The 27,201-nt window shown below is 52.7% G+C and overlaps 1 protein-coding gene across 6 annotated transcripts in view; it reads right to left on the bottom strand.

The window, feature by feature from the left end:
* The window catches only part of LOC121098339 (protein CEPU-1), a 352,520-nt gene that overhangs the window by 117,917 nt on the left and 207,402 nt on the right, over positions 1-27,201 (bottom strand). Inside the window, exons 1-2 of one of the 6 annotated variants that reach the window (XM_040616218.1) lie at positions 26,182-26,295; positions 24,685-24,769 (exon numbers count right to left, since the gene is read on the bottom strand). In XM_040616218.1, the coding sequence (XP_040472152.1) occupies positions 24,685-24,728 (44 nt within the window). In that variant the 5' untranslated portion in view covers positions 24,729-24,769; positions 26,182-26,295. Of the gene's footprint in view, positions 1-24,684; positions 24,960-25,888; positions 25,908-26,031; positions 26,058-26,181; positions 26,296-27,201 lie in introns of those variants that run through there. The other 5 variants (XM_040616219.1, XM_040616220.1, XM_040616216.1 and 2 more) reach the window with 5 other exon arrangements.

The following is a 27,201-nucleotide window of genomic DNA, read 5'->3' as shown; positions in this document are numbered from 1 at the left end:
ATGTTGCTGCCTGCCGGAGTATGGCTGTACGGAAGGACAGCTGATACCTGACATTTATCTTCATGACTGAAGACTGTAGACCACAGAACATGAGAGGCAGAGTTAGTTATCTTCTCCTTACCCATGATTGACAGTCAATGTCAGGAAAGATTAGTTATTCTGTATCATATACATGCCACGCATGTTTTTAATTCTCTTACTGCTCCCGTACTATTTTCAGTCGCAGTTTGTAATAAATCAAATGTACTTGTTCTGCGTGAAGAAGAGACTCTGCAACTGGAGAAGACCTGCTGGTCACCCACCGCACCTACTTCATGTGTCTTCAGCCCGGCCAGGGAGCTCCCTGCTCTCTACCTCTGACCATCATACCTTAATATCAGTGAAAATTGTAATTACATCCGTTTGCTATTTGTGCATCACCTTCCGTCACGACAGATCCAACAACACAAGCTAATAAACAACCAAGCTGCTTTACCCATCAGTGAAACGCAGCCACTCCTGGGGTGAAAAGCTCAGTATTTAACAACCTGATGCCACCTAAATGGCAATTTAGGACAGCCAGCAGAAAGACACAAAGGAATAATTTAGGAAAGAACAACGGTGAAATCTAGAAGACACTAAAAGTACTGCTTTTGCCAGCAGAAATAAAACCCAGCTATCTGGAACGTGGTAAGCAGTCAAAAACTTTGGGTTTCGTCTTGTCTAAACGATGGCTTATCGCAGCAGGGCGACCTGCCCCCACGCTCACGAGAACAACAAACTCAATGTGATCTGCGAAGAAGGCACTTGAACGTGCACTTTGAAATCGCAGCCACCGGCTTCACGATTGAGCTAATTACAGCTCAAAGGTACAGCAAGCTCTGCCCCCACAGCCAGGCTTTCTTTCCCACGGTCAGGCTGGAAGGCAGCCTGCCCCAACCCCCCCAACCATCTGAGCTAGTGTTTCCTTGTGCTCAGACCAGCCTCAAACCCACCCGGAGGGGCTGGAAGGACTCCACCTCACCTAGCCCTAGGTGCCTCGTCACCTGCAGCCAAGCTAGCAGCCCGCTCCTCCTCACCGTGCATCCCTAAAGGTGCTGGATGGGTGGGCTGTCCTTGGGAATCGAGTCCTATCTCTACACAAGGAGCAACGAACACAAGTGACACCACATCTTGACCCTCTGCACCCAGCTGCCCAGTCCCCTCTTGGCATCACCCCGCCTTGCACGGGCTTTGCTGTTCTCCTGCTTTCCAGGTCCATGCCAGCTGCAAGCAGCCCCTCGTTTCACCCAGCCGACCGATCCCAAAACTTTGGGGTCACTTGAAAAGCGGCTCTGGCTTCGGGCCAAGGCAGCGAGCATCTGTGCTTGGCTGCATCCCACACGCGCATCCCACACGCCTCCCCTCCCCTGCGTCGGCGCTGCTGTTTGCACTAGTCCTGTAAGCGGTGGAGGGGAAGCAGGGAGAAGACTGCAATATCTCCGGGGGGCACCAGGTCCCTTCCTAATGGCTTTCATGTCTTCCTGTATCTTTAAATAATTGAAATCTCTTTGTTGCTAAGTACATCCAAGCAAGAGGGCACTAAAAGTTTTAAGCCTCTCTGGGGAGACCAGGGCCAGGAAATCTACACAACTCACAAGATGTCCTGCCACCAAAGTACCTTGTCTCCTGAAATGAGACCGACTACGCCGCTCCTCCGAGCCGCTCGCCTTAATGGCTGCTGTCTCAGGATGCTTGTTGCTACTACGGGAAAGGCGTCCTCCTCGATTCCTAACAGCGTTTTGAAACCTCATTTAAAAAAAAAAAAAACATTTCAGGAGTAGAGCATGATGTCTACAAAGTGCTCCTCTGGAGAGAAGCAGTAACAGGGCAACTTGAGGTTCCTGTCAACCCTAGAAAAGCACAGCACGGAGCTACACACAGCTGTCCTTGCAACAGAAGCATTACCCTGCCTAGAGCAGACGTAGCAACGGAGAGGTAGCTTACGTCCTCCTGCCCCATCAATTCCCCAAGAGGAAAGACCTAAAAGATCTGTTTTCTCCCCATATATCAGGGAAGGCAATTCTTCTCCAGCTGCGAGGGGTCAGGACATCGCAGCCAGGAGGAAGGCACCGGTCACATCAGCAGCAAGGGCAGGCGCTGGGTGCTGCCCGCTCAGGGTGCGCAGCCCACCCTGAGGTGCTCAGCACCAGGCTATCACCGGCAGTCACCCCCCAGCAAGGCATCGCTCCAGTCAGGAACCAGATCTAACAGCTTGCCCTGAAAGTCCGTGCCCCTTCAGCTATTTGCCTAATTAAATAACCTTTGGCATTTTCTTTGAAGATACTGGAGGGCTCTTAAAGACCCTACCAGCTTGCTAAGGATCCTGAGGTGGCCAGCACACACTCCCCGTGTTGCAGAAGAAGGGGAGCACCAGCGAGATGCCTAGGCACGGAAAGGTCTCGGAAGAATGACCCCGGACAGCTGTCCTTTGCTGCAACCACCAGTTCACCCTTCCAATAACTAAATCCCTGCGCATCACTTCTGATGTAAATAACCATCCATTTATAACTCGTTGTAATTACCTGCCTATTTCTGCGTCCCGCCTTCGCAAGGTAGTCTCTCTGCAATTACAGTTAATTGCCTTGATTGCTACTGCGTATTTCAAGAAAGTTCAGAAAAATAATACATGAGACAGGGTAGTCTAACAAGGAGACATATGGGGACAAGCACAGAAAGAGTTAATATTCAAGGTATTTCATTTATTTTTCATTCCTGCCACCAAAGTAAGCCTGGCACGTGTGAAAGTCCTACCAGAACTGCAGATACAAATCTTGACCATTTCTGTAGCCACCCACGGAACTTTCTTTGGGGAAAAAAGAAGAAAAAAAAAAAAAACCAAAGAAAAAAGTCCGAAGAAGCAGCTGAAACAGCCGCCTGCCAGCCCTCTACAGATGTTCTCGGCACCATGGCAGTATCAGCAGGTTTACATCCCATTACCTATGGTAACTGCAGATATTCTTTAAGCTGTAATCAACTCATCCTTGGCCAGGCTCTAAATTTCCCGGGGCAGCAGGCTCCGTTAAATTATTGATTTTGTAAAGCAAGGAAGACCCAGGGGCTGTCCCGTCGTCGTCCCCCCCCCTCCCCCTCCCAGTCTGAGCAATCACGAGTGATGCTGAAACACTCCGCCACAGGACTGAAGCACAGGACCAAATGGCAACCCTAGCTCTGAATGCCACCACGAGCCATCGGTGTCCTCAGCTGCCCTCTGTTCATCCTCCGCCATCCTTCCCTGCTCTTGTCTGCTGGCTCCTGGCTGCTGCCCCGTGCCCAGCTCCCGGGGCTGCCCCGATGGTGTTACGATCCCCAGCTGCTCCTCAACGGGAAGGTGGAGCAGAGCAAAGCTTCCCACAGAACTACAAAACCTCCGTTGGCCTTCCTTCTGAAGGGACATCAATTACTCGGGGCTGTCAGGATGATAAGGCAGCCCGGCCTCCACAATAAGGAGGATATTCAGGCTAATAACTTCCCATTAAGCTCCTCGGAGCTGGACGTTTTCCATGCTTTTCTGCAGGGCTGCTGCCAGGGCTTGTTTGCTCCCCTTACCCAGCTAACTCTTGAAGGGATATGGCTCGAGGCACTGTTGTAAAATCAGCTCTCCACCACCAGCCCTGCCTGGAAATCCTTGGCAGAGTTGGACAGAGAAGCCACAACTTCTGAGTTTTCGCTCTGATACCAGGTCAGCCTTCCTCCTCCTCTGGCGGATGACAGCGTGCAACGCAGAAGGTTTAAACAAAACAAACCAAGAAAGGAAAGAAATCTCTTATTCATCACTTCTGACCAAGTTATTGCCTGCCGGCGTGCTGAAGGCAGAGCCAGGTGAGGATGGCCAGGACACCGCATTTCACTCTTTCTCCCCATGATGTTCACTAACCTTCAAACGTCCTTCACCACGGACTGAGAGGCGAATCCCAAGTGTTCTCAAGTTCGAGGTTTCTTTATGACACCGAGCTGAATACCCACATTTGCATCCCTCCACTTCTTCAACACACCCCGCACCTCCTGCCCAGCTTTCCCAGCAGCTTCCCCCCTGCCGGGGCCAGCCACCACCACGTCACTACACACACGGGATGGGATCGATGGGAACGAGCCCTTCCCTCCCCCCTTCCCACAAACCATGGCTCAGGGGACTACCCCAAACACTCCCCGTGTCCTACGTTTCCCAGGAGTCCTAAATTGGGCTGGATTTGTGGGGGTTACCTTCACCTCATACGATTTGTTAAGATTAAAAAAAAAAACAAAAAAAACCAAAAAATAACCCCAACTCTGCTCCATTAATGCTTCATAAAAATTTTACAAGGTTTCTGCTAAAGGAAGGAAAACAAACAGAGATGGTGTCGGCATCCAGGCACTCTTTAAATCAAACATTCTTTCTCTAATGCTTTTTTTTTTGTTTAATAGTACCAATCAGAAAAGCAATCAACCATGAAGCCCACAGCTCCCAGTGCCTCCATTTCCAGCATCTGAATTTTTCCCGGCCCAGGACATACGCTTTCAATACCCTCATCAGTCCCACGCTGGCTACAACAGCGTGTCCCACCAAGTCGCTAGGTGGGCAGCTGCGAGGGCGAGACAATCCACCAAACCCCACCACCCAGAAAGCCAAGGACACAGCATCCTAACAAGGATCCTGATGTACAGGAAAGATGCTTTCATCAAGCTAATTAACTTTACTGCAGCAGCACCCAGGACCGGAGCGGGATCGATGCACGCCATGCATGGGGACTGTGAGCATCCTTCAAGCACATGGGGATGGGCGAGGGAGTGAGGAAGCTCCCGTCTTTTTTAATAAAGGCAGGAGCCTTTACACCCACCACAGCATTAACAACTCCCTCATTAAAATCCAGAGCCTAGGCTGCTTTTCCAGTAGGGAACGGAACAGTGCAGCACGGCTGGGCTAGCAACAAGAGGTTTGCCATTAAATCAGCAGCTGAAGTCTAGTCCAGGCAGAGATATTTAGAAACTGGGTACCCGAGTCGGTTCGAGACCTGTCTAATAGGTCCAGGAAAATGTCAAAGGTATTTCTGCAGTATTCACCATCCAAAAAGGCCCAATAATCTTTCCCCGCCCCCTTGTTTGTATGTTCCTCTGGTTTTCTGAGACCTTCCCCTGCAGAAACGTTCTGCTGCAAATGTACATCGTTCCCAAAATCAGGCTTCTTCATAAACAGTATATTAAAAAACCAACCCCCCAAAGAAAACTCTGCAACGGAATACAAAGCATGGTTATTGAAGAGCTGCACAGTGACAGCTAGCGATGAGAAACAAGAACACCAAAAGTAAGGGGGCGACGGGGGTGGGAGTAAATAAACAACACACTGAGCAAAATACTCTGCTGAGAATTCAGGAGACATTAAATATCTAACATCAAACGTGCACGTATAAAATATATATAAGCTTCATAAATTACATCAGATATAGATATAGCAATGTTCAATATATATTATCTACTTTGCAAAACTTTAATTTTAAAAGTCCATTTTCAACCATTGATGAGTTTTTGCTCTCTTCCACCTGCCACAGATCCCGAGAAAGGAAAAAGTGGGCTTTATTCCTGAGGAATGGCACAAAGATGTGGGATAATTCCCAGGAGAGGGGCGGTCGGGTGGGGGACAGGAAGGACGCAGACAAAGCTGGTGCTGAAGCCACCAGCACCTCGGAGACCTCTGCAGCGAGGTCCTGCCTCAAGCCCCTCTCACCTCCAGCCCCTCTTCAACAAAACCTCCGGAGACCAAAGAAACCCTTTGGACTGGAGCTGCCTTTAGCGGAGCAGCACCCCGCTTCCCCAGCATCTGCTAACACCCCCAGACGCTCGCTCCGTACCCCGCTATTCACAGCCTGGCCCTGCTCCATCAGCTTCACAGACTGGCAGCGAAAGCATCCCAGCTGCCAAATAAAGCCAGGAGAGACAGCTTCTCCCATCCATCTTCCCCCACGACTACTGCACAGAGCTCTCTCAGCTGGTTACATAAATAGGGGGCCTCCCAAAACACAGATACACACTGGAGTAAGTCAGATTAGGGGAACTTCATTTACCACCTCGTATTTCTTCTTCTCTCCTCCCAAACCCCTCTACACCTCCCAGGCTGCAGCCAAGGCTGCTGAGCATTAGCAAAGAGCATGGGGCGAGAAACGCACAAGCCTAAGAGAAAAAAAATAAAAAAAAATAAAATTAGCAATAAAGCCTTTGCTGCCTCCATCCCTTGCTCTGGAGAGGCTGGGAGGCTGGTTAATTGATGTCAGTTCTGTTTCCATTGAAGAAAATAAAAATCAATGAAAGCCTCTTAGGCGGGCAGGGCACAGCCGTGGCTCTCGTGCTGCCTTGCCTTTCTGGAACTCGCCACCCCGGCCAGAAAAGGAGTTTACACTCACGTTACCCAACACACAAAGCAGAGCCAAGCAGCCCTAAAGGTTCATACAGGAGCAGGAGAAAGCAGAGCATCCCTAACCTAACCCTCAGCGCTGCCTCTTTACCTACAGAAGTTATAGCCCGTGGATTTCTGCAGCAGCAGCTGTGCTGGGGTGGGAAGATCCTCAGCTCAAACTGCCACATTGGCAGACGACCTGCTGCAGATGCAATTAAAAAGATAAAATTCTCTTCTGACCACTTTGGTGTTTTTGGTGGGGTTTTTTATTGTCGTTATTTTCTCTTTTTCCTTTTTTTTTTTTTTTTTTCCTCCTGTGGTTTTGCCACACAGACACAAACAGCACTTTGCTGGCAGAAGGGACCCGCTCTGGGTGGTCTCCATAACACTGGAGTCTGATTTTTTTCCCTTACTGCTAAGGCGTTTCAGCCTCTCATGCAGAAAAGATGCAGCTCAGACATTTCATCAGCACTAAAAAGAATGCTAATGAACTTGCAGGTTGCTGGGTGAGGTACCTAATGACAAGCCACACGCAGAATTGCTTAGCTGAGTCTCCTGGAAGTCAGAGGGATCAGACGCAAATGGACTCAGGATCAAAAAAACAACCAACAACCAACCCCAAAACCCCAACCAAAGCAAAGAATCACCAAAAGACCCTGTTTCTCCCCCAATTTCTGCTTGGTTGAAGTAGCAGGGTGCATTCCTGCTGCTGAACGCCCTTGTCTGGCTCTAACACCGTGCCCTGACCAACGTTGGATATTTCCTATTTTGATCCTATGGCTTCCTCTAAACGCTTGGGTTGGGATTTATCACCTCGACATGCAAGCTAGCCATTTGGACCCCGGTTTATAGCAAATGGAGAGAAAAAGGCACTGCTAGGACACAATCTGTCTGACCTATTTCAGACACCTGCCTCAGACTGGGATGAATTGCACCCTAAAAAGGCCCATTGCTCTCCATCGACTACAAAGGGGGACCAGACCAACACGCTCGGATGCAGGCATCCATCATCTCAGACACCTGCAGTTACAGCAGCAAGTATCCCAGATTGCTCATGCTTTTCTGGTCTCCTACAGAAATGCTAATGGATCGAGAGCCACCCAGCCTTTGAGGGGGGTTTTGCTTTTCTCCCTTCTAACAGATGCATTTCATCTCACCTTAGCCCATGCTGGTCCATCCATGTGCCCCTGTAGTCGATGACAAAAGACAGGACTCGGGGAGATGGCCCGGTCCCTCTCTCTTTCCATGACCTGCTTAGATCAAGCATCTGATTTCTGGATGCCCAAAGCTAGGACTGGGAGCATCTTGGGTTTAAAAGCTACTCCCAGGTGCAGCCATCGGAGACCTGAACGCATCCAGCTGTGCCCAACGATTTTGCACTGGGGAGGACCACATCCAGAGCTGAGGAGGAGCTCTTGGAGGAAAGTACCAGCAGTCCCAAAGCTAATGTCTTACTCAGGTTGAAAAATACTGAGCTGAGAAATATAAACCCAGAGACAGGCGCTTGGGAAAGGCTGCAGGAGGCACAGCCCCGCTTGCTGAGCAGAGAGCTCAGCCCATTCAGACTGGCCCAGGGGAGACGGTGACCCAGGACTCCTGTTTGCTCAACCTTCTTACCCACATACAACCCTCCCCCCTCCTCCTGGCTCACTCTGCCCGCGCTGCTTGCTTGATTCTGCAGCCGCTACCATGCCAGCGATGCCACTTGCCACCTCCAAGCAGACCCCTCATCCCAGCCCTTGCCGGAGCAGTTCTTCAGCAAACAGCTGCCTGAAAGTACGGCTGCGGCATCTCGGCAGGAGGGTCAGTGCCTTGAAAAAAAGGTGTACGCGGCTCATTTTGGACAGAAAGTCACATTATGCAAGAAAGAAAAGATAAGGCGGCACATCCTACCCAAAGCAAAGTCCACCTCCGCGGAGGAGCTTTGTACCAAAAAACAGATCCCAGTCTAGTCTTCCTGGCGCTGGGGAAGGGGTGGATGTGGATTCCCTCTCCCCAGTTGCCTTGTCTCCAAATAACACACCCTGAGGTATTTTCAGCCTTGACTCCTACTGGAATGAGCATATGCAATCGTACTCTTTGCCTGTGTGCCTCTGTCTAGCAATCTTCCCCAATAATTCGTGAAGCCTTTGGCCAATTTTAACTAAATTTGACAGAGGAACAGATGGCTCAAAGACATTAAGTACCTGCAAGTCTAGTACAGATAGGCAGCCAGGTACAGGAGAGGGACTCTGCGAGTGCCCCGCGGAGGAAAAGGCCACATAAAAATGAGATTCATTCTCATCTGAACCTCAGAGAATCCACACAGCACAAAGCCTTTCCAGACATCCCCGCCGCAGGCGGCAAGTCATTTACTCCTACTTGGACCAAAATGAAGCAAACTTGTAAGAAACACGGCTTTATTGGTTCCCGTGCCAGTCAGAGGATGGATTTTGCATAGAAAAGCAGAGCCTGCGTGACAACTTAGACGAAGGAGGAAAACCAACCAAGAAGGAAACTCAAGTTGCTGCTGACACCAAGGAACAGCACGTTGGAAACCTTGCACTGAACCCAAACACACACACATCTATCCCAGGGTCTCAGACCCTGCAGCTGGGGCAAGGGGATGGCTCACACGCCGAATTTTGGGTGGCTCCACAGGGGTTTATTTCTTGCATCAAGGGAGGGCACGCAGCACAGCAGCTCGGCGGCGCTGGGCTGGCGTGGCACGCTCCCCGCCAGTAATAGAGCTGCTCATCTATTTCCCATCAACGTATCTTTTTAATGAAGGAAGATGGCTTTTTAATAAATAAAACCTTGCACCAAAAATAGCTGCACGGTCATCTATAATCCCCTGAAAACTTAAAAAGGGCCCCAAGTCAAGACGCAAAGCACAGAGTGATAGTTCGTGGCAAGGGGGGCGGTGATGGAGTAAGGCAGCCGTCCCCAAATCTTTCGCAGCAGGAGAAATGCACGGCACCCCTTCTGCACATCCCTCCCATCGCCAAAATAACCTCAGATGCATTTTGCAAACTAATCCTTACAAATTCCCAAAGCTTAGGCAAGTACTATTGTCCCTGTTTCAACACGGGGGAAGAAAGAGGCAAAGAGCAGCCAAATGACGTCACCTGCAAGGGCGATGCCAGCGGCGCGACCAGGAGGGATGACGCAGCAGCCCCCCGTGCCCTGCCTGAGCCAAACCCGGGGAGGGATTAGGCACCGAGCCACAGGGCCACCTCCCCTTTCGTGTTTATCAGCACCATCTCCCCTTTCCTCCAAGTAAAGCAGATTTGTCCACAAAATCAGCTCCGGGTGGTGCAGCCTCACCCAGCAGGTACAGATGGGCTCGCTGATCAAGATGAATCATTTGGCACATTCAAATGACCTGGACGCAACCGCAGAACGAGCTCTTGCTCAGCGACTCCTCCACGGCTGGGGCATCGGGGGAGCAAAAGGAGAGGAGCCTCCAAAATAGGGAGGACCCGCACATCTGGCCCCTCCGGCTCACCTCCCCCCCTCCCCACCAAGGTCTGGCTTGTTCCCTTCACCAAAGCCCCCCTCCCCGCTCTCAGACAAGGTTAATAGGGTAGAGAGAGAGCATCTGTTTATGAGAAGGTTATCAAGTGAAAGGCAGTAACGCAGCCTCCAAACCAGCTTTTCATAGCCTCTTACTTATTATTTAATTTGGCTCCAGTACGTGAAATTAAGCTAATGGCTGTTAAGTGGTTAAGGCACGCACATTGTCCATCTGCCGAGAAGGCTCCGGGCCGTTGTTCTGTTTCAAAGGCTAAGGAGGAAAAATAATATGAGAGTTGCATGCTGTTAGTTTGAGAGCTCATAAACGCATTTTCTCCCTCTTTCCCCCGCTTTTTTATTTCTTTTATCTCCAGTGCTTTGCCTGTTGCAGCATTAGGAACTTCTGGAACGCAAGTTACTGGCTTTGGTTTTTTGTCTTTTTTTTTTTTTTTTTTGTCATTGCTGTTGTGGTGGTTTTGTTGGCTTTTTTTCCTTTATATTTTTTTGTAACCGAAGGGAAGGGTGAGCCAGCCGGCTTCAGCAATGCCACAGCCACCAGCTGTTGCAGTCTTCCGATTCAGGCAAGCAAAGTGCAGCATCCCCCATTTGATACCAGCTGCATTAAGCACAAAACCCTCAGCTTTTGTCTCTTCTCCTTGATACCACGACTGGCAGCCTGTCTCCATCAACACAACATCATCTTTGCAGTTTTCCTTACACACAATCTGGAGCACTCAACCCTTCCCCACCTGGACTCCTTGCTGCATTTAATGAGTAGTTCCACACATACCACGGGGAACGCATGGTTTCCTACTTATTTTAGTCTTAAATGATGCAAGCTCAGGCTGGAGCTCCTTCTTCCCTTGAGTCTTGCATACAGCCAATGCCCACACAGATTCTCGGGTGTCTCATACAAGAGTTGAGCTCATTCTGTTATTACTTCAGAGGACTAACGAGGTCTCTTGACCTCTACCTGCCTCTTTTCATGGGAGTTGTAGAAATGTAACACCCAGCCTTCTGAAAAACCTGAATGAAATCAGCCAGCTGATTCACAACAGTTAGCAGAAATGGTGAAGGGGGAAAGGGACACGTAGAAGAAGAGAAATCACCCACACCTGGCTTCCACGGATTCACAGAGAAGTTCTAAATGACTCCTAGGCAAGTGAACTAGTGACACAGTGGCTAAACTGCATGCAAAACCTGCCCATAAATCCCTAGAAGATCATCCCACCGATACCAAAACCCATCTCTACAGTGACACTTTTTTGTCCCTCGGTCCCCAGGCGCGGTATGCAAGCTCTGCCTCACCTACAGAAGGACAGGGCTTCACTGCTGGATACAGCTACCGTACGGCTGGACCTGGGTTTATCAAAGGAGGTGGGATGTGGAAGGATCACGGGGTATCGTGAGCATTTTAAGCGATTTTTGGCTATCTCCCCAGGAGCAGGCACCTGGGATTGTGGCTGTCCATCCCCCCAGAGGCTCACACTTCATTTGTCATTGGCATTTGCCCTAAGGAAACTGGGACTGACACCAAGGTAGCACCACAGCTTGGTTGCTCCGTGGCATTGGCAACAGGGCGGTAAAGCCGGCAAGGCACCAGCAGCGATGCTCGTGCCCCAGAGCCACGGCTCTCGGGGAGCAGCCCTGCCTGCTGCGGGGGCTCCCCACAAACCACAGCCCACAGCAGAAGAGAAATCACTTTTCTGGAGAGCAGCCCTGGGGATGAGCAGGCTCCAAGGAGGTGAAGTGCAGGCAGGAAGGGGAAGTGGCCCTCAAGCCACGGAAAAAAAAACAACAACGAACCAGCCAGAGCCCAGCTCTCTCCTCTAAGTAAGAGCTGAGCCGTCTCCTGGCGAGAAGGGTTATTTATGGGGACGCGAGGAAGGAGAAGGCAGCTGAAGAGCATTTCTCATTTCCCTCCATTACTGCAACAACCCCACTTGAAATCCAACTTTATTTCTTCCTTCCCAAGCCAGCGAAAAAAAAAAAATAATAAAATATGCCGCAAACAAAGTCAGCCTTCCCTCCTTTGTTATCCTCCTGATTTTGCCAGAGGTTAGCGGGGCTGTTTCAGACTCACAGCAGGAGAAACAAGCAGCAGTTGGCACCACCCGGAGAAAAGATTAGAGCATTTACTAACGGGCTTGTCCCCCCACCTCTCCCCAAAGCAGCCCCCGCTGCTGCTTTGCCAAGGGACCGCTTTTCCTGGCTATGGCTACGCTATCTGCAATTGCCATCTGCACCAGCTCCCGCTGGCTTTATCCCCGTGTCCTGCCTCTCTCGACAGGTATCTGCACAAATTACTCTCCTTATTGCTGTATCTATCTTTGTTCATTAGCCCTGCACAAGATACGTAAATATATATACACACATACACGCGCGCAAATTCAGGCTCTGTGTGCACAGAATGCAAGTGTGCTTGGGGGCAGTTGGTGATAACGCTCAAAACCCCCAAATTACCACCCAGCTATTCATTACGATACTTGTCTCCTGGGTTTCTGCTGAACCTAACCCACAACACACCATCCAGACTCGCCTTTTTGGGGAAGAGATGAGAAAAAAAAAAAAAAAACAAAACACAACAAAAAAATAAAAAAAGGACATTAAGCTGAGGAGGAGAAGCTGCTCGCGCTGCCTGACGTGAGGATAAAGCGGCTGTAGGCAGGAATAACCACCAAAGCGGGATGCTCAGCCCATGTCCTGCAGCTCTGCACCTGCTTGCGCTGACAAATAAACGCCCGGCGTGCAAAGCTGCCGGGGATTATGGAGAGAAGAGCGGGATTCACGGAAACTTGCCCAGATTTGGCCGACCGGTGCAGAAAACTTTCGCTGGTACAGCAATCTCCGTCGGTGGGGGAATGAGCTTCGGCAATATTTTTTTATGCTGGCAAACCCCCTGCTTTGACACATTTATGCCCGCACGGCTGTACTGTTGCCAGTCGTGCGTATTCCCCTCGCAGGCTGGTAGGAGCTATTAAGCTATCCTAGCAGAAGTCTGACACCAGGAGAGTTTTGTGTGAATAGCATATCCCAGCAAATCTGCAGGATAGAGAACATCTAAAAATCAGGTTAAGGGATAAATACTGACAAACCCCATCTGCAGAAAAGAAAGCGTTCGTTCAAATGCTTGCACAAACCGGAGGATTGCTACGGTTTTCCCCCAAAATGATGCTGAACCAGGTCGGTGGCGACTGAGCTGCCTGGAAGACCAGGAGAAGGAGGTGATTCCCAAGCTGAAGGACTCGTGTGAACCTCACCAGGGTTTTACAGACTCTTCAACCTCCACCAGGAGTGTGGGGGGCTTCCATCTGAATTTGGGGGGAAAGCTGGCAGGGCAGGGCTTGCAGGAAGCCTCCTTCGAGGAGTCCTTCGCGCTAACATGCTGCCAGGGAGCATATGCAAGGAAGAGAAGCATTACAGAGCTTTGCTTCTGATCATCCGTGTTTTGAAGGGTTTTCTTGGCCTTAGTCGCCAGCAAATTTGGCAAGAGGTTTCCCAAGCACTGAGCTGGCAGTTGTAGGGAAGAGGGTGGCTTTATCTAAGACATAAAAATCCAGGGAGACGGCTTTGAACTAAAGCTGACAGAGGAGAAACGTGAAAGGAAACGTCCTCGTGGGCACAGCAGCTGCTTCTAAGGCAGCAGGGAAAATCTGTGGAGATGAGGATAAGCTTGGAGGAGAGTTTTTCCCAGGCTGCAGAATGGCAGCCTGGAAGAAGGAGAACCGAGGAGGGCAGGCTCCATCTTTTCCCTCTGCTTTAAGAAAAGGGAGCTCTGACCCCCTCTTCTTCTCTCCGGGGAACGGTGAAGAAGCCAGAGATGCTCAGAGCCTGCAGCCTCGCCGGTGGGATGGGGAATTGCTCCTACCCCTACTGGGATCCGCAGCCTGGGTCGCCAAGGGGAGTGATGGATGAAAGGGAGGGAGAGGGGGAGGAAGCCGCGTCTTCAGGCTCTGCAGCAGCAAATGGCCTCAACGATTAAAACTGAGTGGGCAGTTGTGTATCACTCTGGATTTTCTGCCTGTTTCATCACTAGCAGTGACTCAGGAATATTCTTCATCGCCCTCAAGCGAGGATATGATCATTTTCTGCCACTTGAGATGAAGCTAATTTTACAGCAGCTTAGAGAGAGATGTCATGTGCTGATTTCTATACTGCCTGCATCACACATCAATGCAGCAGAGCAAGGCTATAGGTGCTGACTGCTGAAAGTTATATCACCCGATACTGGGAGAGAAACGCCGTGGGCCAGGGGAGGGTGGTTTGGAGCTGTAGGGATCCCCCATGGATGAGAGAAGAAAAGCAGTACCGGATCAAGACTTCCCAGCGAAGAGAAAGACAACAGCATCCCCTCTCCAGTCAGGTTGGTTAGGAGGAGAAGCATCCAGACTGCCTGAAGGTTTTGAATAGGCTCCTAATAGGACAAGCGTGCTGAGCAAGACTGATGGGCTCAAAGGACAGATCTCTCTGCTCAAGTCCAACCCCGTCCCGGAGAGACCGAATTTACCGAAACCAAAGCCTGATGCACGAGGAGCCCACGCTCCAAAGTGAAAAGCATTTGCGGTGCCAGTGCCAAATTGCTCCCTTGGCGCATCAAAGCCCAAACCTGGCTGGGCTGCCCATCTCATCCCACTGGTGCTCCCCACGGGGCTGGGACGAGATGGCAGAGGAACCGGTGCCACCACCGGCGCCACAGCTGGACCGCCCAAGGATCCTGGCTGGCAATCCACCAGCCCTACAGCCACATTCAGATGGGTTTTCTTGCTCGCTGATCGGGCCATTTATTTATATTCGAGATGCAAAAGCTGCCTTCGCACCAGGCTCTGGCAATGCCTCGCTGTGCTCCCTGCGCGAAGCCACGGTCTCCCAGCCACCGGCCGGCGTGCGATTCCTTGACAGCCCTGGCTTCAGGAGCTAACTGGCAGTGGTAGCTGCATTTGCAGGGGAAACGGAGCGGTACTGCCAGCTTTTAGTGACAAAAGGAGTGTTTATAACAGGCGCGGTGACAGCTGTCCGAATGCCACATTTATTTACAAAACGTTAGTTAAATTACTGACAGTTGGCGCTGCAAAGGGAAGCTGCGAGGAAGAGCTGACATCTCCCCATCGCACTAATTCGGCAGCCCCGCGGCGCCTCTCCGCAGGCTTCCAGCCTCCCTCCCCACCGCGGGCTGCGGATCCCTTGTGCTCAGGACACAGCTCCACACCTTCCCTTCCCTCTGAACCTCCGAGGGCTTCGTGCCGCAGCTCCCACCGACCCCGGAGGGTCAGTCCCAGCAGGGTGGGTTAAGTTTCTCCTACGTGATGCATTGCCACCAAGCCTTCGGTCTTTTCTAGAAGGACCATAGAGGATATTTATCACCCTGTGATCTCTTCAGGCCTTGGCCGCCTGTTGAAGCTACTGAAGGCTGTGCCACTTGAACGGATGGAGGTCCCCAAGGGGACCTCTGAATGGCCAAACTGTCCAGCATGCTGCTTTCAGACTCATAGAGGTGTCTGAGGTGAAGGGCCCCATGTCTCGCTAAACAAAATCAACTGTCTGCACGCTGCTGGCTTGAAACCAGGAAGGAAATTGCAGCTGCTGTCCTCCACGAGCCAAGGACAACCAGAGAAATTTAGGAGCCCCAGCTGATGTGCAGCACTAAAGGCATCTTCCTCAACAACCACCTTCATGACGAAGCGATAACAACCCAAGGCAGGATTGTGACCTTCTGGCCGTGTCCTACCCTGCCACAGAATACAAGCGTCTCGAGAAGGGAGAGGTTTTCTTTAATTTCATGAGTACATGAGTCAAGGCTAACAGATACCTTTTGCTCTTCGTATTTGTAGAGGACTAAATCACATCACTTAGACACACACACGCCGTCAGAGCACATCCAAACTGCTCCCTCCCACCGCCGTCACATTTTGCCCTGGCTCCCACACTGGGCAAGTTTGCTGAGCAAACAGGGTCACGATGTGCATGGGCCAGCCTGAAATTTGGCCCTGGAAAAATATATTCAACATCAACTTTGCCTGATTCGAAGCAGAACAGCTCCTCCTCTAAGGAGAAAGCAACAGGAGGGATGAGGTATGATGGGTAAACGGACTCCAAAATGTAAAGCAGTTCAGAGGTGAGCAGGGAAAGACTCTTTTTTTCAGCTAAAGGGAAACTCCGTGTAGCCAGAAATCCTCCCCTTCCAAGACTGAATGAAATCAAAATCGCACTATTTCCTATAAGACACTTTTAAACCTAAAATCTCAGTTTAGTTCCATTGGAGTGTTTCCTGTGCAATCTGACAAGGTGCTTCAATTAACTCAAACACACATTAACAGAGAGAAATACTGGTTTTCCAAACCCAAACCCGCCTTTTCCCCCCCCCAAGGAAATTCTAAACTCTTTTTTAGTCAAGGTCCACGAGAAAGAAATGGATTGTTTAGTAAAAAGATTAGTTCAGAAATAAAAAAAAAGTATTATTTTCTTACGTAACAAATGGTACAAGCCTGAAATTTTTGAGTAAGGGTATGAGGAGCAGGTGCTCGCCTAGCTCCTCCTGAACAGCAATGCAAGAAAAGCACCAAACCCTCAGAGACTTGGAAAATCCTTGCTCGAGTTTCCACCTGGGTCACTTTTCCTTTGAACTCATCAAGAGCTTTGTACTGGCCCATAAAGAGAGGAACAGGGACGCAAGATAATAAAGATCACCCTGGGATAAAGCCCTACGCCTAGAATTTGGAGGACTTAAGGGTAAGAACGCAAACACACCTTCAAGCATTAGGGCTGTGCCTATCTGTAGGTCCAAACCATCTTGGGATTTGGAAGTGGCTCTGAACCTGGAGCTGCCCTCCTCTTCCTCCGTACCTTTGAGAATTTGCTTTCCGTGACAGCTTTCTATTGTGCTTCTTATTAGAGAGACGTAAGAAACATAAGCCAGAAAAACACACCGGGTTTGCTGAACAGAGTATGTGAAGCTGGGAAAATAATGATCCCACCATGGAGGGAAAAAAAAAAAAAAAAAAAGGGGGGGGGGGGGGAGAAATCAGACTCAAAAATCCAAAGTAATGAATGTTTGGATCATGTCCGGGGCTCTGCATGTGTCTGATAAAACAGACGCAGGTGTCAGAGCCATTTATGGTTGCAGGCGCAGAGCCGGTCAAAATCTGCCATCTCTGGGAAAAAAAATCTGTGATATTTCACCAGCTGCTCATGTTGGAAGGTGGTTTTATTCCTTATTTACTCTACCCTCATTGACATGCAGAGCTGGACTCGCACGTCTCTTGTTTGACCCTTGGTGTCCTTTCCTATTCAGCACTCTCCCCAATGGTGTCCCCACCTTCCGACCAGGCTCAGCTCTCCAGACCTTGTCTCCACCTCCCTGACACTAGCTTTTCCAAGAGAGGATCCAGCTGCAAAGCCAAGTTTGCATCCAGCCTTTCCATACCCACCCATCTGCTCTTCTGCCTCCTCGCTTTGCATACAAGCTAACGACTTCCTCCCAGCACGACTGCTGGTGGCGAGAGCCAACACCCCTCACCACCAGCTGAAGAATCCTTATGTAAAGCAAGATTATTAATATATTAATGATTAAGATGCATTTGGCCTTTCAGCAGATGCTGCAGCAGCCAGGTAGCTAAGCCCAAGTCTCGGACTTGGTGCCTTCAGAGCCCTGCACCTCTGGAAACTAAACCTAAGGAGAGCAGGAGGTATTTCCCCTTGGATTTGTAAAGGTGCCACATGCAACGACGAGCAACCGCTTCCTTGGGAGAGGGTTTTCCGCATTGCTATTCCACACACAGCCCGTTAACGGTCTGCATATTGTAGCAAGATGAAAACAGTGTCTTCCAACCCGATCCACAGTCCATTACAGTTAGGGTAAAGACTTGTGGTGACATTAACGAGCACTGGATCTGCCCCTTTGTCGGCATAAATCTCTGTTGCATTGGTGGGATTGCATTTCGCCATTCGCTTGTTTGTTTGGCTCTGTGTTCTCATTACAATTTCTATTAGCCTGTTCTCCCACTGATGCGGTCGTAGATTAGTTCCTTCCTGATTTTCCCCTTTCCTCCTGAAGGAAAATAAGGGTGGCTCAGCTCAAACTGGCAGGTTTACGTGGGTCTGGGAGGAGAAAAGAACAACTCTACTACATCAAGAGGAGGTTTTTTCCAACAGCAGAAGCTGGAGCAACTCCAGTGAAGCCAACAGAGGGACAATGACTTAGGCAAACTGAAGATGACCCACATCCCTGACCCAGCACCCCTCATTAACACACGCACGGAGCTGCCAGTTCACTGGCACAACATGCAATGCCAAGCAGCGTTGTGCTCGATACCCAAAGGGCTGTGCCAAGGCACAGCAGGGCAGCATGGGGATGGTGCATCAGGATGGGATGGCCAAGAGCTAGAGATGAAGCCGGTTGCCATCCCTTGGACTGTCACCCACAAGCACTTCGGTCGGAGGCTTAGGTTAGCTCGTGGTCGTGATGAGAGCAGCTTCTCAGCAGGGTTTGGGGCTGTGAGGATCCCGACAGTTGGGGGTGGCACTGCTTCTGCTGACCCCACTCCCTGATTTTGCTTCAGTGCCTATCTCATGATTGCCCACCCACCTGCAGTACCACAACCATGGACTATATATCCCTGCAATGACAATTCTCCGGCACCTCCGGCTAAGAAACGCTCACGGTAGCCTCTTCAAACTCCAAGCAAGAGGAGGACACCAGTAGATATCTGTGGTGCCCTCCGGTAGAACGCTCTTAGCGTTTTCCCTTACAGAGGGATGCATCCTGCTACAAAAAGACTGCAATGCAAGCAGATGACTCGCGGAGCCAGCAAAAGGAAGCGTTGCAATCGCCGCACACGAATTTATAGGACCTAGAAGGGTGCCTAATGTCACTTGAGGAGTCAGTAACAGGGCTAAGAACTGAATATCCATTTCACAACCCTGGCTTAACGATTAGAAATGCCACCCAAACAACCCTCCAGTGGCCACCTGTCACCTGCAAGGCCGCTCTGACCTCCCTTCCTCTGCCTTTCCTCCTCCCCCATCAGCCCTTCCCAGCCCAGAGGAGCTGGGTACAAGTCCGTCTGATTTAAAGCTTGCCAGAGCCGGTAGACCGGAGATGCTTAACCCTACGATGGAGATGACAGCTCCAGAAAAGCACGCTTGTCCCCTAGGAGACCCCAGCCCAGCCAGCTCCAGTGAACTGCAGGCAGCAGCTCTACCAGGAGAGCTATAAAGGGAAACCCTCCTCTGGCACAGCAATCAGGAGCTTGTCTCATCTCAGATGGAAATTGCACTCAGGGAAAAAAAAAAAAAATAATCCATGCATACGACAATTTTTTTCCCCACTTTAAGCTGATTCCATCTCTGAGATGGGAAGAGAGGTGGCGAAGATTTGCTGACATGTCACTTTAGCAATAAACTCCTCTTTCAAAAACATGCCATCGCAAGCAAAGCAATCGCCTCGCAAGCTACAAACAGCCGCGAGCATCGCACGTGGGCACTGCTCGGGGCTCCTGCAGCCCCTCGGATGGAAGCTCTCCAGCCACAGGGAAAGAAAAGCCTGGCTAGAGAGGAGAGCCCAGCAGCGATGGGAAGGAGGAGAGAGGCAGGAGTGAAGTGGCACAGATGGAAATAGGGACTCAGTCCCTAACCCCCAGTACTGCTCATGTCTGCACCGATTTCCCGACTCAGGCCACAGATGCAGGAGAATATGCTCCCCCGCTTCTTCACCTAAATAGAGAAGGGGTCACCACAGCCCTGAATTTATTCCCTAACATTCAGGAATAAAAAGGAGAGAGGTTTGAAAGAGGTGAGCGTGCTGGATAGGGAAGAAGTCAGGAGAATCAACTTTGGTTAATATACAAGTCGGCAGCTTAGCTCCATCCTCACCCCATGCCCGCAGGACCGCTGGGGGCTGGTCCCACCCACTGCTCAGTAATCAGGAAGAGCAAAATAATTACACCTTGGCCTCCACAGGTTGTGAGCCCAAGCTATATCCCCCCTGGTCCGGGCTTGGGAAGTGAACGGGGAAACAACCAGGAGCTTCAGTCCCTGCCAGGTGAGACTCTGAAGTAAGTAACTGTAGGAGGATGAGAACAGGGGGGACTGGGCTTGGAGACCATCGGAATGGGATGAATATTTCACAGGAGCGGCGTGGCACAGAGCTGAGCCCTGGGGAGCGTGCTGCTCTGCAAGAAGGAGTTTGGTGGTTGTGCAAGGATGCGGGGAGCTGGCGGGGTTGGGCAGGAGCCGCAGGGCTGCGATGAGCAGCGTACATCCCAGCCTGTCCGCAAGGGCACCGGTGGGTGGGAAGGGGCTGGCCTGGGGTTATTGCAGCTCCGACCACCAGCAAGGGTGGGAGCAGGGAGCCTCGAGCAAAACAGACACAGGGCTGTGCAGCTACCAGACAAGGTTTAGCAAACAGACCCTTCCCCGAACAACCCCTGCCCTGCGTTGCTTTTCCCTTGCTCGCACCAGGAGCCCAGCCCCCCATCGTCAGCCCCTGGGCTACGGGGATGGTGAGCACCGCTTTCTCCGGGACAGAGAGCCGGGAGTGGGGTTCCCCAGCAAGTTTTCTGCACTCATCGACTGCAAACCACAAAGCCAGCTGCCCAAAACCTCAGCGGAGAATCACCATCGCTCAAGCCCTGGCAGGCACAGCCCTGCCTCAGCGCCGGGGGTGGGGGGGGGATACACAGCCTCCCCCGGACCCCAGCAAAAGCAGCCTGCTGGAACACACCACAGTGTCATCCATCCGGGGCCGGCCCCTTTTTTCAAATTACACGAGAAAAACACCAAAAGGCAAATTCCCGTGGATAAAGGAGGAAAGATGAGGCAGCAAAGAGTCATGGAAAACAGGCCCATTTCTGAGAAATACTCTTTTCTGCTTAGCAAACAAGCACTTTCTGTTTGCATCCGTCAAACAAACATGCTTGATTTTGTTTTGTTTTGCAGCCAAGTTATCATTTCTCCGAAATTATTTCAAGAGCACAACAGGGGCAAAATAAATTTGCAAAACAAGCTTAGGTAAACCGTGGCACGTCCCAGTGGCAAAGCACACAACCCTTTTCAAAGCCCCAGTGGAAACCACGGGAAATATCAGGGTTAAATTAAAGAAAAAAAAAAAAAAGCAGCTTTGACTCATGTTAAACTCAGATTTTACTTTTAGCGTGAATCAAAGGGGGGAAAAAATAAAGGCATCGCATCACCCTGCCAAGAAAACCAAAAGAGGAGCCTGTGAAAGAAGTGGTCCTCGCCCTGCAGCCAGATCTGCCCTCCATCTGCCCAGGGCGCTGGTAAATTCAGGGGGATACCAGCCTGTGCATGCTGATGGGAACGTCAGAGCCTCGCCGTGGAAAGCGCTGACTGATGCCAATTAAAGTGAAATCATAATCAAGCCATTTGTTTTGGTGCTGAGAGAACTGCTCTAAAGGTCTCAGCAACACCTGGAACTCGGTTCAAGCGCTGGAGGAAAGTTCAGGGTGGGTTTTCTTCCAGCATGAGCCGCTCGCTACTGGTGAGGGCAGGTGCTGCCGGGACATGGTGGGAGGGGGTGCAGACCGGCCTCATCCTCACGATGCGGCCTTGTGAGATCCAGCATGACACCCAGCTCTGACCTTGGCACACACCGAGCCCTGGGTGCCACCCCAAGTGCAGGAGCAGCCCAGCGCAGGGAGCAATGCACCCATCAACAAAACCGCCAAGCTGTCGGACCCAACACCCACAAACCCTTTTCCAGTTCCTGCAGGTTTTACTGCACCCAGGAGTAAATAATCCTACCCCTCCTACCCCAGACGGTACCTCTACCTCAAGGTCTAAACTTAATTTAAATTTAATACCCTAATCTAAAGTGCTGGTCCCGAAGCAAGACACATGGCTGTACCCTCCAGCAAACACCGCGAGACAGAAGGAAATATCTCAGCATTTCTGGTGACTCTGGTCCTAGAGTAACTCCAAACAGCAGATTTATGGGGTGTGCACGGAGCAAAGCCTGCGCCCCCCTTGCAATGGGGGAGTCTCCTCGTGGCCTTCAACCCGGCTTCTTCCTCCGGCACCAAATGAGCTCTGCCCAGAGGGGCGGCGGCGGGGACGGACCTGCACTGAGCTTCCTCAGCAGGGCACCACTGCTCGACAGCAGCTTTGGGGTCCTCAGCACCCCACCACCCCAGATAAACTGGCCTATTTCCAACCGCCGAGCCCTCTCGGCTTGGGGACAGGACATCCGAGTGCTTCAGAGAAGCGGCAACCTCTGCTGCTAAGTTTTCAGCTTGTTCTCCCTTTTGTTGGCTGTGAAAAACCAAGAAGGGAACCTCTCAAAACACCTCTTTTCCTTCCAAATCCTTGGCTGCGACTCACCATCCTCCCACCTCACATGGAAATGAGTGGGGAGATGAAGAGACGCTATTTTTTGCCTCTTTTTCCTTCCTGGGCACCCCTCCCTGACTGCCACCCTTGCAGGTCTGGGAGAGGGCAGGGCTGCTGCCTGCACGCTGGGCAGGAGGTGGCCAGGAGCAGCGGCAGGTCCACCAAAACCTTTGTGAGCAGCATTGCTATTCTGAACTCCTCCACAACAGATCGATGGTTATACTGGGCTGGGACTGGGAGGAGAGCAGGCAGAAATTCGCGCTTCCTTGATTTCTTCCTCTGGAAGTGTGTGGTTTTCACGTGCTCTTCCCGCTGCTCCTGCCACAGCGCAGCATGACTGTGGGGACCAGGACCCACTGGGGGATGCAGCAACGTGGTTGCCTGCCAGACTTACCGCTCCCACCCCAAAACAGAGGGAAAATGCCCCAAAACACTAGCACAAAACCCAGGCCTCCACCTCTCCGGCTACCAAACCAGTGCACTGAGCAAGCAGCAGCGAGCCATTAATTTCCAAGAGCGATGCCCACTCTAGGGGCAGGACAGCAGGAACATCATCTGCACAGCAGGAATATCATCCACGCAGTTTGCGCACCCCAAAGCCCACGTGCCTATTCTCCTGGGGCACGCTGGTATTGATGAGGCACCCGTGCAGGGACAAGGACATCCCTTGCCACCAGACTGGCTCCCCAGCTGAACTGGGATGCGCATATGCAGCAGCTCTGGGGTGATGACAAGCCACTGCCATCCCTCCCCAGGGCCACCTCCCAGGGGCAGGATTTGTCCCGCTTCCCACTGGCCCCCACCGAGAGAAGGAAAGCATCCCTCCTGCTGACTCACCCCAGCTTTCCTTTGTTCTCCACCAGCACCGGGCAAGCAGCTGGTGCTGGGGCACAGCACCAGCACGATCGGTGCCAGAAACCTTTTGCAGGCCCCCACCAGAGCGTGAGCAATTTGCCTCCTTCCAGTAAGTTTGCAGAGCCCCCGGTGCCCATACCATCTCGCTGCTGCCACCCTCCCACGTATTTTGCTGCCCAGACCCCCAGCAACCCAAACCCATCCCTCTTTGACACCCCCGTGGCAAGATCTGTAGGATTTTTTGGTGCTTGGGAGAGCCCAGCAATTCAGGACAGGGAAGGAGCTATGTTTTTCTTTTCAGCCAAGCTCAGCGGGGCAAATTCCTAAGCAAGACACCCCATCCTCCACCCTTAGTCACCCGTTCTCCAGCCTCTTTGCCCAGTCGTGTCATGACGCAAGACAAATCCAGAGGAATGGCCACAACACAGCTCCCTCCCTCCCTCCCTCCCCGGAACATGCCAGGGCTGGGGCGGCAGGCGGAGAGAGGCTGCAAACAGCTGAGTTGCAAGAAATAAATAAGGAGAGGATTCATGTTTCCAGGGGCCAAACGCAGCCCATGGTTTAAGTCTTCCCACCGCTTGAAAAAAAGAGACTTAGCTGAAATTCCTCCTTAGGTTTTTTCGTCCTGGCTTGGCCCTGCTCCACTTGCTGGCGTAAAGCTGGAGTGCGGCTTTCACCGCACACACCCAGCTGGCCCCGCAGATGTTAGTGTCACCTATGCAACGCGCCGGTGGAGGAAAGTCACTCCCGAGCACGCCGGAGTTGCAAGCGCCGCTTCCCAGCGCTGCAATTAAAACCTGGCTTTTTATTTTTAATGTCCCTATCAAACATCCTCTGGGATGACTGCGCCCATCTGCTGCGAGGACAGGGACGAGTATCTGGGCATAAGATGTCCCAGAAGTTACAATGACCAAAATCACAGTTTCCCTGGCAGCCCCCACACCCCTCAGATCACTGCCGCAGGCGGCAGGACCCCAATGCAATGCCCGGCCCCACATTTCCCCCCACATCCAAGAGTCAATGCTGGCAGGGAACAGCAAGCCCCTGCCTCTGGAGCAAGGGGGTTTTTAAGGAAAGCAGCATCTGCCTTCCCTGGAGCCAGCCCCATCCTGCACTCCCCTCATCCCAGCAGGGCTGGACCAGGGAGAAGGCACAAAACCCCAGCGGGGGTTCAACAACTCCCCCTCTCCCCAGGCTGGGTTGGTTTGACACGCGTGAAGGCACCCCCGGCGCTGCACCCCAAGAGCGGAGCGATGTTTACCCCCACCAAACGCAGCCGAAGTGCCCGAGCCACGACTACCGACAGCAGGAGCCGAGCCCATGCCCCGCACGGGTGTAGGGCAGCGGGCCAAGAGGGAACCGCACTCCCCTTCTCTCCCCCCCCCCCAGTAACTTTCCCGAGACGACTGGGGGTGGGGGGGGGCTGAGTCAAAGCCCGGTCCCCTGGCACCCAAACCTCCCTCTCACCTTGCTGTCCGGCACCCATCCTGCACCGCCAAGCCACAGGATGCATCCCCCGTGGGGAAACCGAGTCACATCCCCAAAGGTGCCCACCGCCCTCCCCGTGCATCAGGACCCCCCCAAGGCAGAAATCCAGCTGCTCCTACCTGAGCGTGGCACTCTCCCCTTGCCGCACAGTCACGTTGTCCATAGCTTTGGGGAAGGTGGCATCTCCGCTGCGCACGGGCACTCCTGCGGGCACAAGGAAGAGCAGCCTGAGACAGAGGACGACTAGGCACCTCCAGGGCAGGGCTAAGCACCCACCGACCCCCATCCTGCGCAGCAGTGACTTTTCCAACAGGCAAAATCACACCCGACAAGGCCACCAGGAGCGAAAAGTGGGGGGACGGGGGGGGGGGAAGAGGAGGGAGGGGGTGCGTGTGTGTGGGGACGGGGGGGAGCAAAACCACCGGGGCGAGCGATGCGGAGCTCCACGGAGATCAGGAGAGCCCCCGGCAAGGCAGTCTGCGAGCACTGAGCCTGCCGAGCGGCATCCGGAGGGAGTCCCCAGTATCCTTGGGTGAGGGAGGAGGACGGGAGGGCCGGGGGGGAGGAGGAAGAGGAGGAGGAGAAGTGGCAAAGGTGCTGGACGCTGGGCGAGCCGGCTCTTCCCGGGAAGCAGTCCGAGGCTCACTTGGGCGAGGAGGTGCCGGGGGAGCCGCCCGGCTGCACCCCGCTCCCGCACACTTGTCCCGAGTTCGCAGCTCCCCTCCGCAGCGCGGAGCGGGGGCAGTCCAAAAACCAGGAAAAACCAAAAAAAAAAAACAACCACCCCCGGCGCGAGCTAGCAAAGGGGTCCAGGCGCGAGAAGGCGCAGCAGGCAACGGCCTCGGGGTGCCGGCGGCTCCTCTCCCCCGGCCCCGCGGGCGGGTCCCAGAGGCGGGCTGGTCCGGGCGGGCTGCAGGGTGGGGGGCTGGCAGGACGGCGGGGGGGTGCCGGAGCCCCCCGGTGCCGCTCAGGCGCAGAGCGGGGCGGCCGGGGCGCGGGGGAGCGGGCGAGGCGGCAGCAGCATCCCAGCCCCGCCGGCGCGGCTGGCCGGCAGCATCCCTGGGCGGCGCGCAGGCGGACTGCCCGGGGTTGTCATGGCAGCGGCTCCATCACTGACCGGCACTTTGGCTCCCGCACACCCGCACGCACCCAGCACCCGCACACGGGCGAGCGGGCGGGGAGCCCAGCCGAGCGGCGCACACTTCACACGCCAGCCCGGGCGAAGGACACCCACTTTAACCCCCGCCGCACCGCGCTCCTCGGGGGATGGGATGTCAGCCCCCCTCCTCCCCACACACCCCCTCCCTTCCCCGGCGTGCTTACCTGCACCCAGCACCGCACTCCCTCTAACATTTGCCCTCCGCTACCTCTCCACCGTCCCCTCCCCAGGCGGCAAAACCACTATGCAGGAGGGGAAACTGAGGCACGGGACAATTCCCCCCCCTCCCCAGTCAGGCAGGTGGTGATGAGGAGAGGTGGGAGCGTGCCCTCCCGGTCCTCTGCACCACACAGACACACAGCATGAGCTGAAGTGGCAAATTCCTCCCCAGCCGCAAGCACGGTCCCCACGTACTTTTTTATCAGCTCATAATTTAACAAATATCGCATTTGCTTACGCCTAGTAATTCCTCCTTCCCTCCGCTAGCGGCTAAACCCATTAATATTTCCAGGCACAGTTTCATGCTGGTAAAAGGTGCCGGGGAGCCATCCTCAGAGCACAATGTCCTGGAGCCACTGAGCAAATGCAGCACCAGCAGCCGAGTCACAGCTTTTGGGGTGCTGCACCCCTGGAAGCCCCCTCCCCCCCCCCAAACTGTAGCAGCCCAGCCTTAGGGGAAACCAGGCCTCCTCCGCCCGCTGTCCCCAGTGACTTCTCTGCCATGTGGGACCTTATCCAAAAGTCCCCCCCTTCCTCCCTCCCTCCCTTTCCCACCACGTGCTCGGCAGCTCTTACACAGCACCATTATTTTTTTGTTTTGTTTTTTGAAAATGCTGCCAACCTGAGCGGGATTCAAACTGGTGACCTAGATGTGAAAGGATCCATAGCCCGTTACTAATCCCTGGAGTCTCCGAATCCCCTGTAAACTACTGCTTAATTCGCTAACTGTGCTATTTAATCTCTAAAACATTATGAGCCGTGCCGGGCAGAGGAAACACTCAATCAAATAAAGCTTTATTATTATTGTGCGTGCTGATAGGTCATACGAGAAGGGGATTGCTTTGCAAGTCTCTCGACTTCTTCCTCTTCTGGAGGCTCTCTGCTCCTTGAATACCTATCCTACATCCCCCTGGAGGGGAGAGCAGCTTTCCCCAGAGCTTGGCAGGAGGAGTTTAACCTCTGCATCTCTGCTCCTGGCCAGCCTGGCAGGGGAGGGGTAAAAGCCTGCCTTCAGCAGATCCTTTGGGCCCACAAATTACATGGGAGGGGTCTCTGAAACCCAACTGCAACAAGCCAGACCATCAGCGGTAGGGTGAGATGCCTCTTACAGCATCCTGGCATTGCACCAGGGTGCACAAGCCGGCAAAGAATAAAAGACACTGCTTTTGCTGATTGCTGCAGCATCCAAGCGCCCTCAGTGGGATGGGGACCCTGCCGTGCTGCTGGGGAACACCCTCGTGCACGGGACCTGCAAGCC

This window comes from Falco naumanni, chromosome 16 (genome assembly GCF_017639655.2).
Source record: "Falco naumanni isolate bFalNau1 chromosome 16, bFalNau1.pat, whole genome shotgun sequence".
NCBI classification, from domain to species: Eukaryota; Metazoa; Chordata; class Aves; order Falconiformes; family Falconidae; genus Falco; species Falco naumanni.
This window is presented reverse-complemented; position numbering and strand designations above follow the sequence as displayed.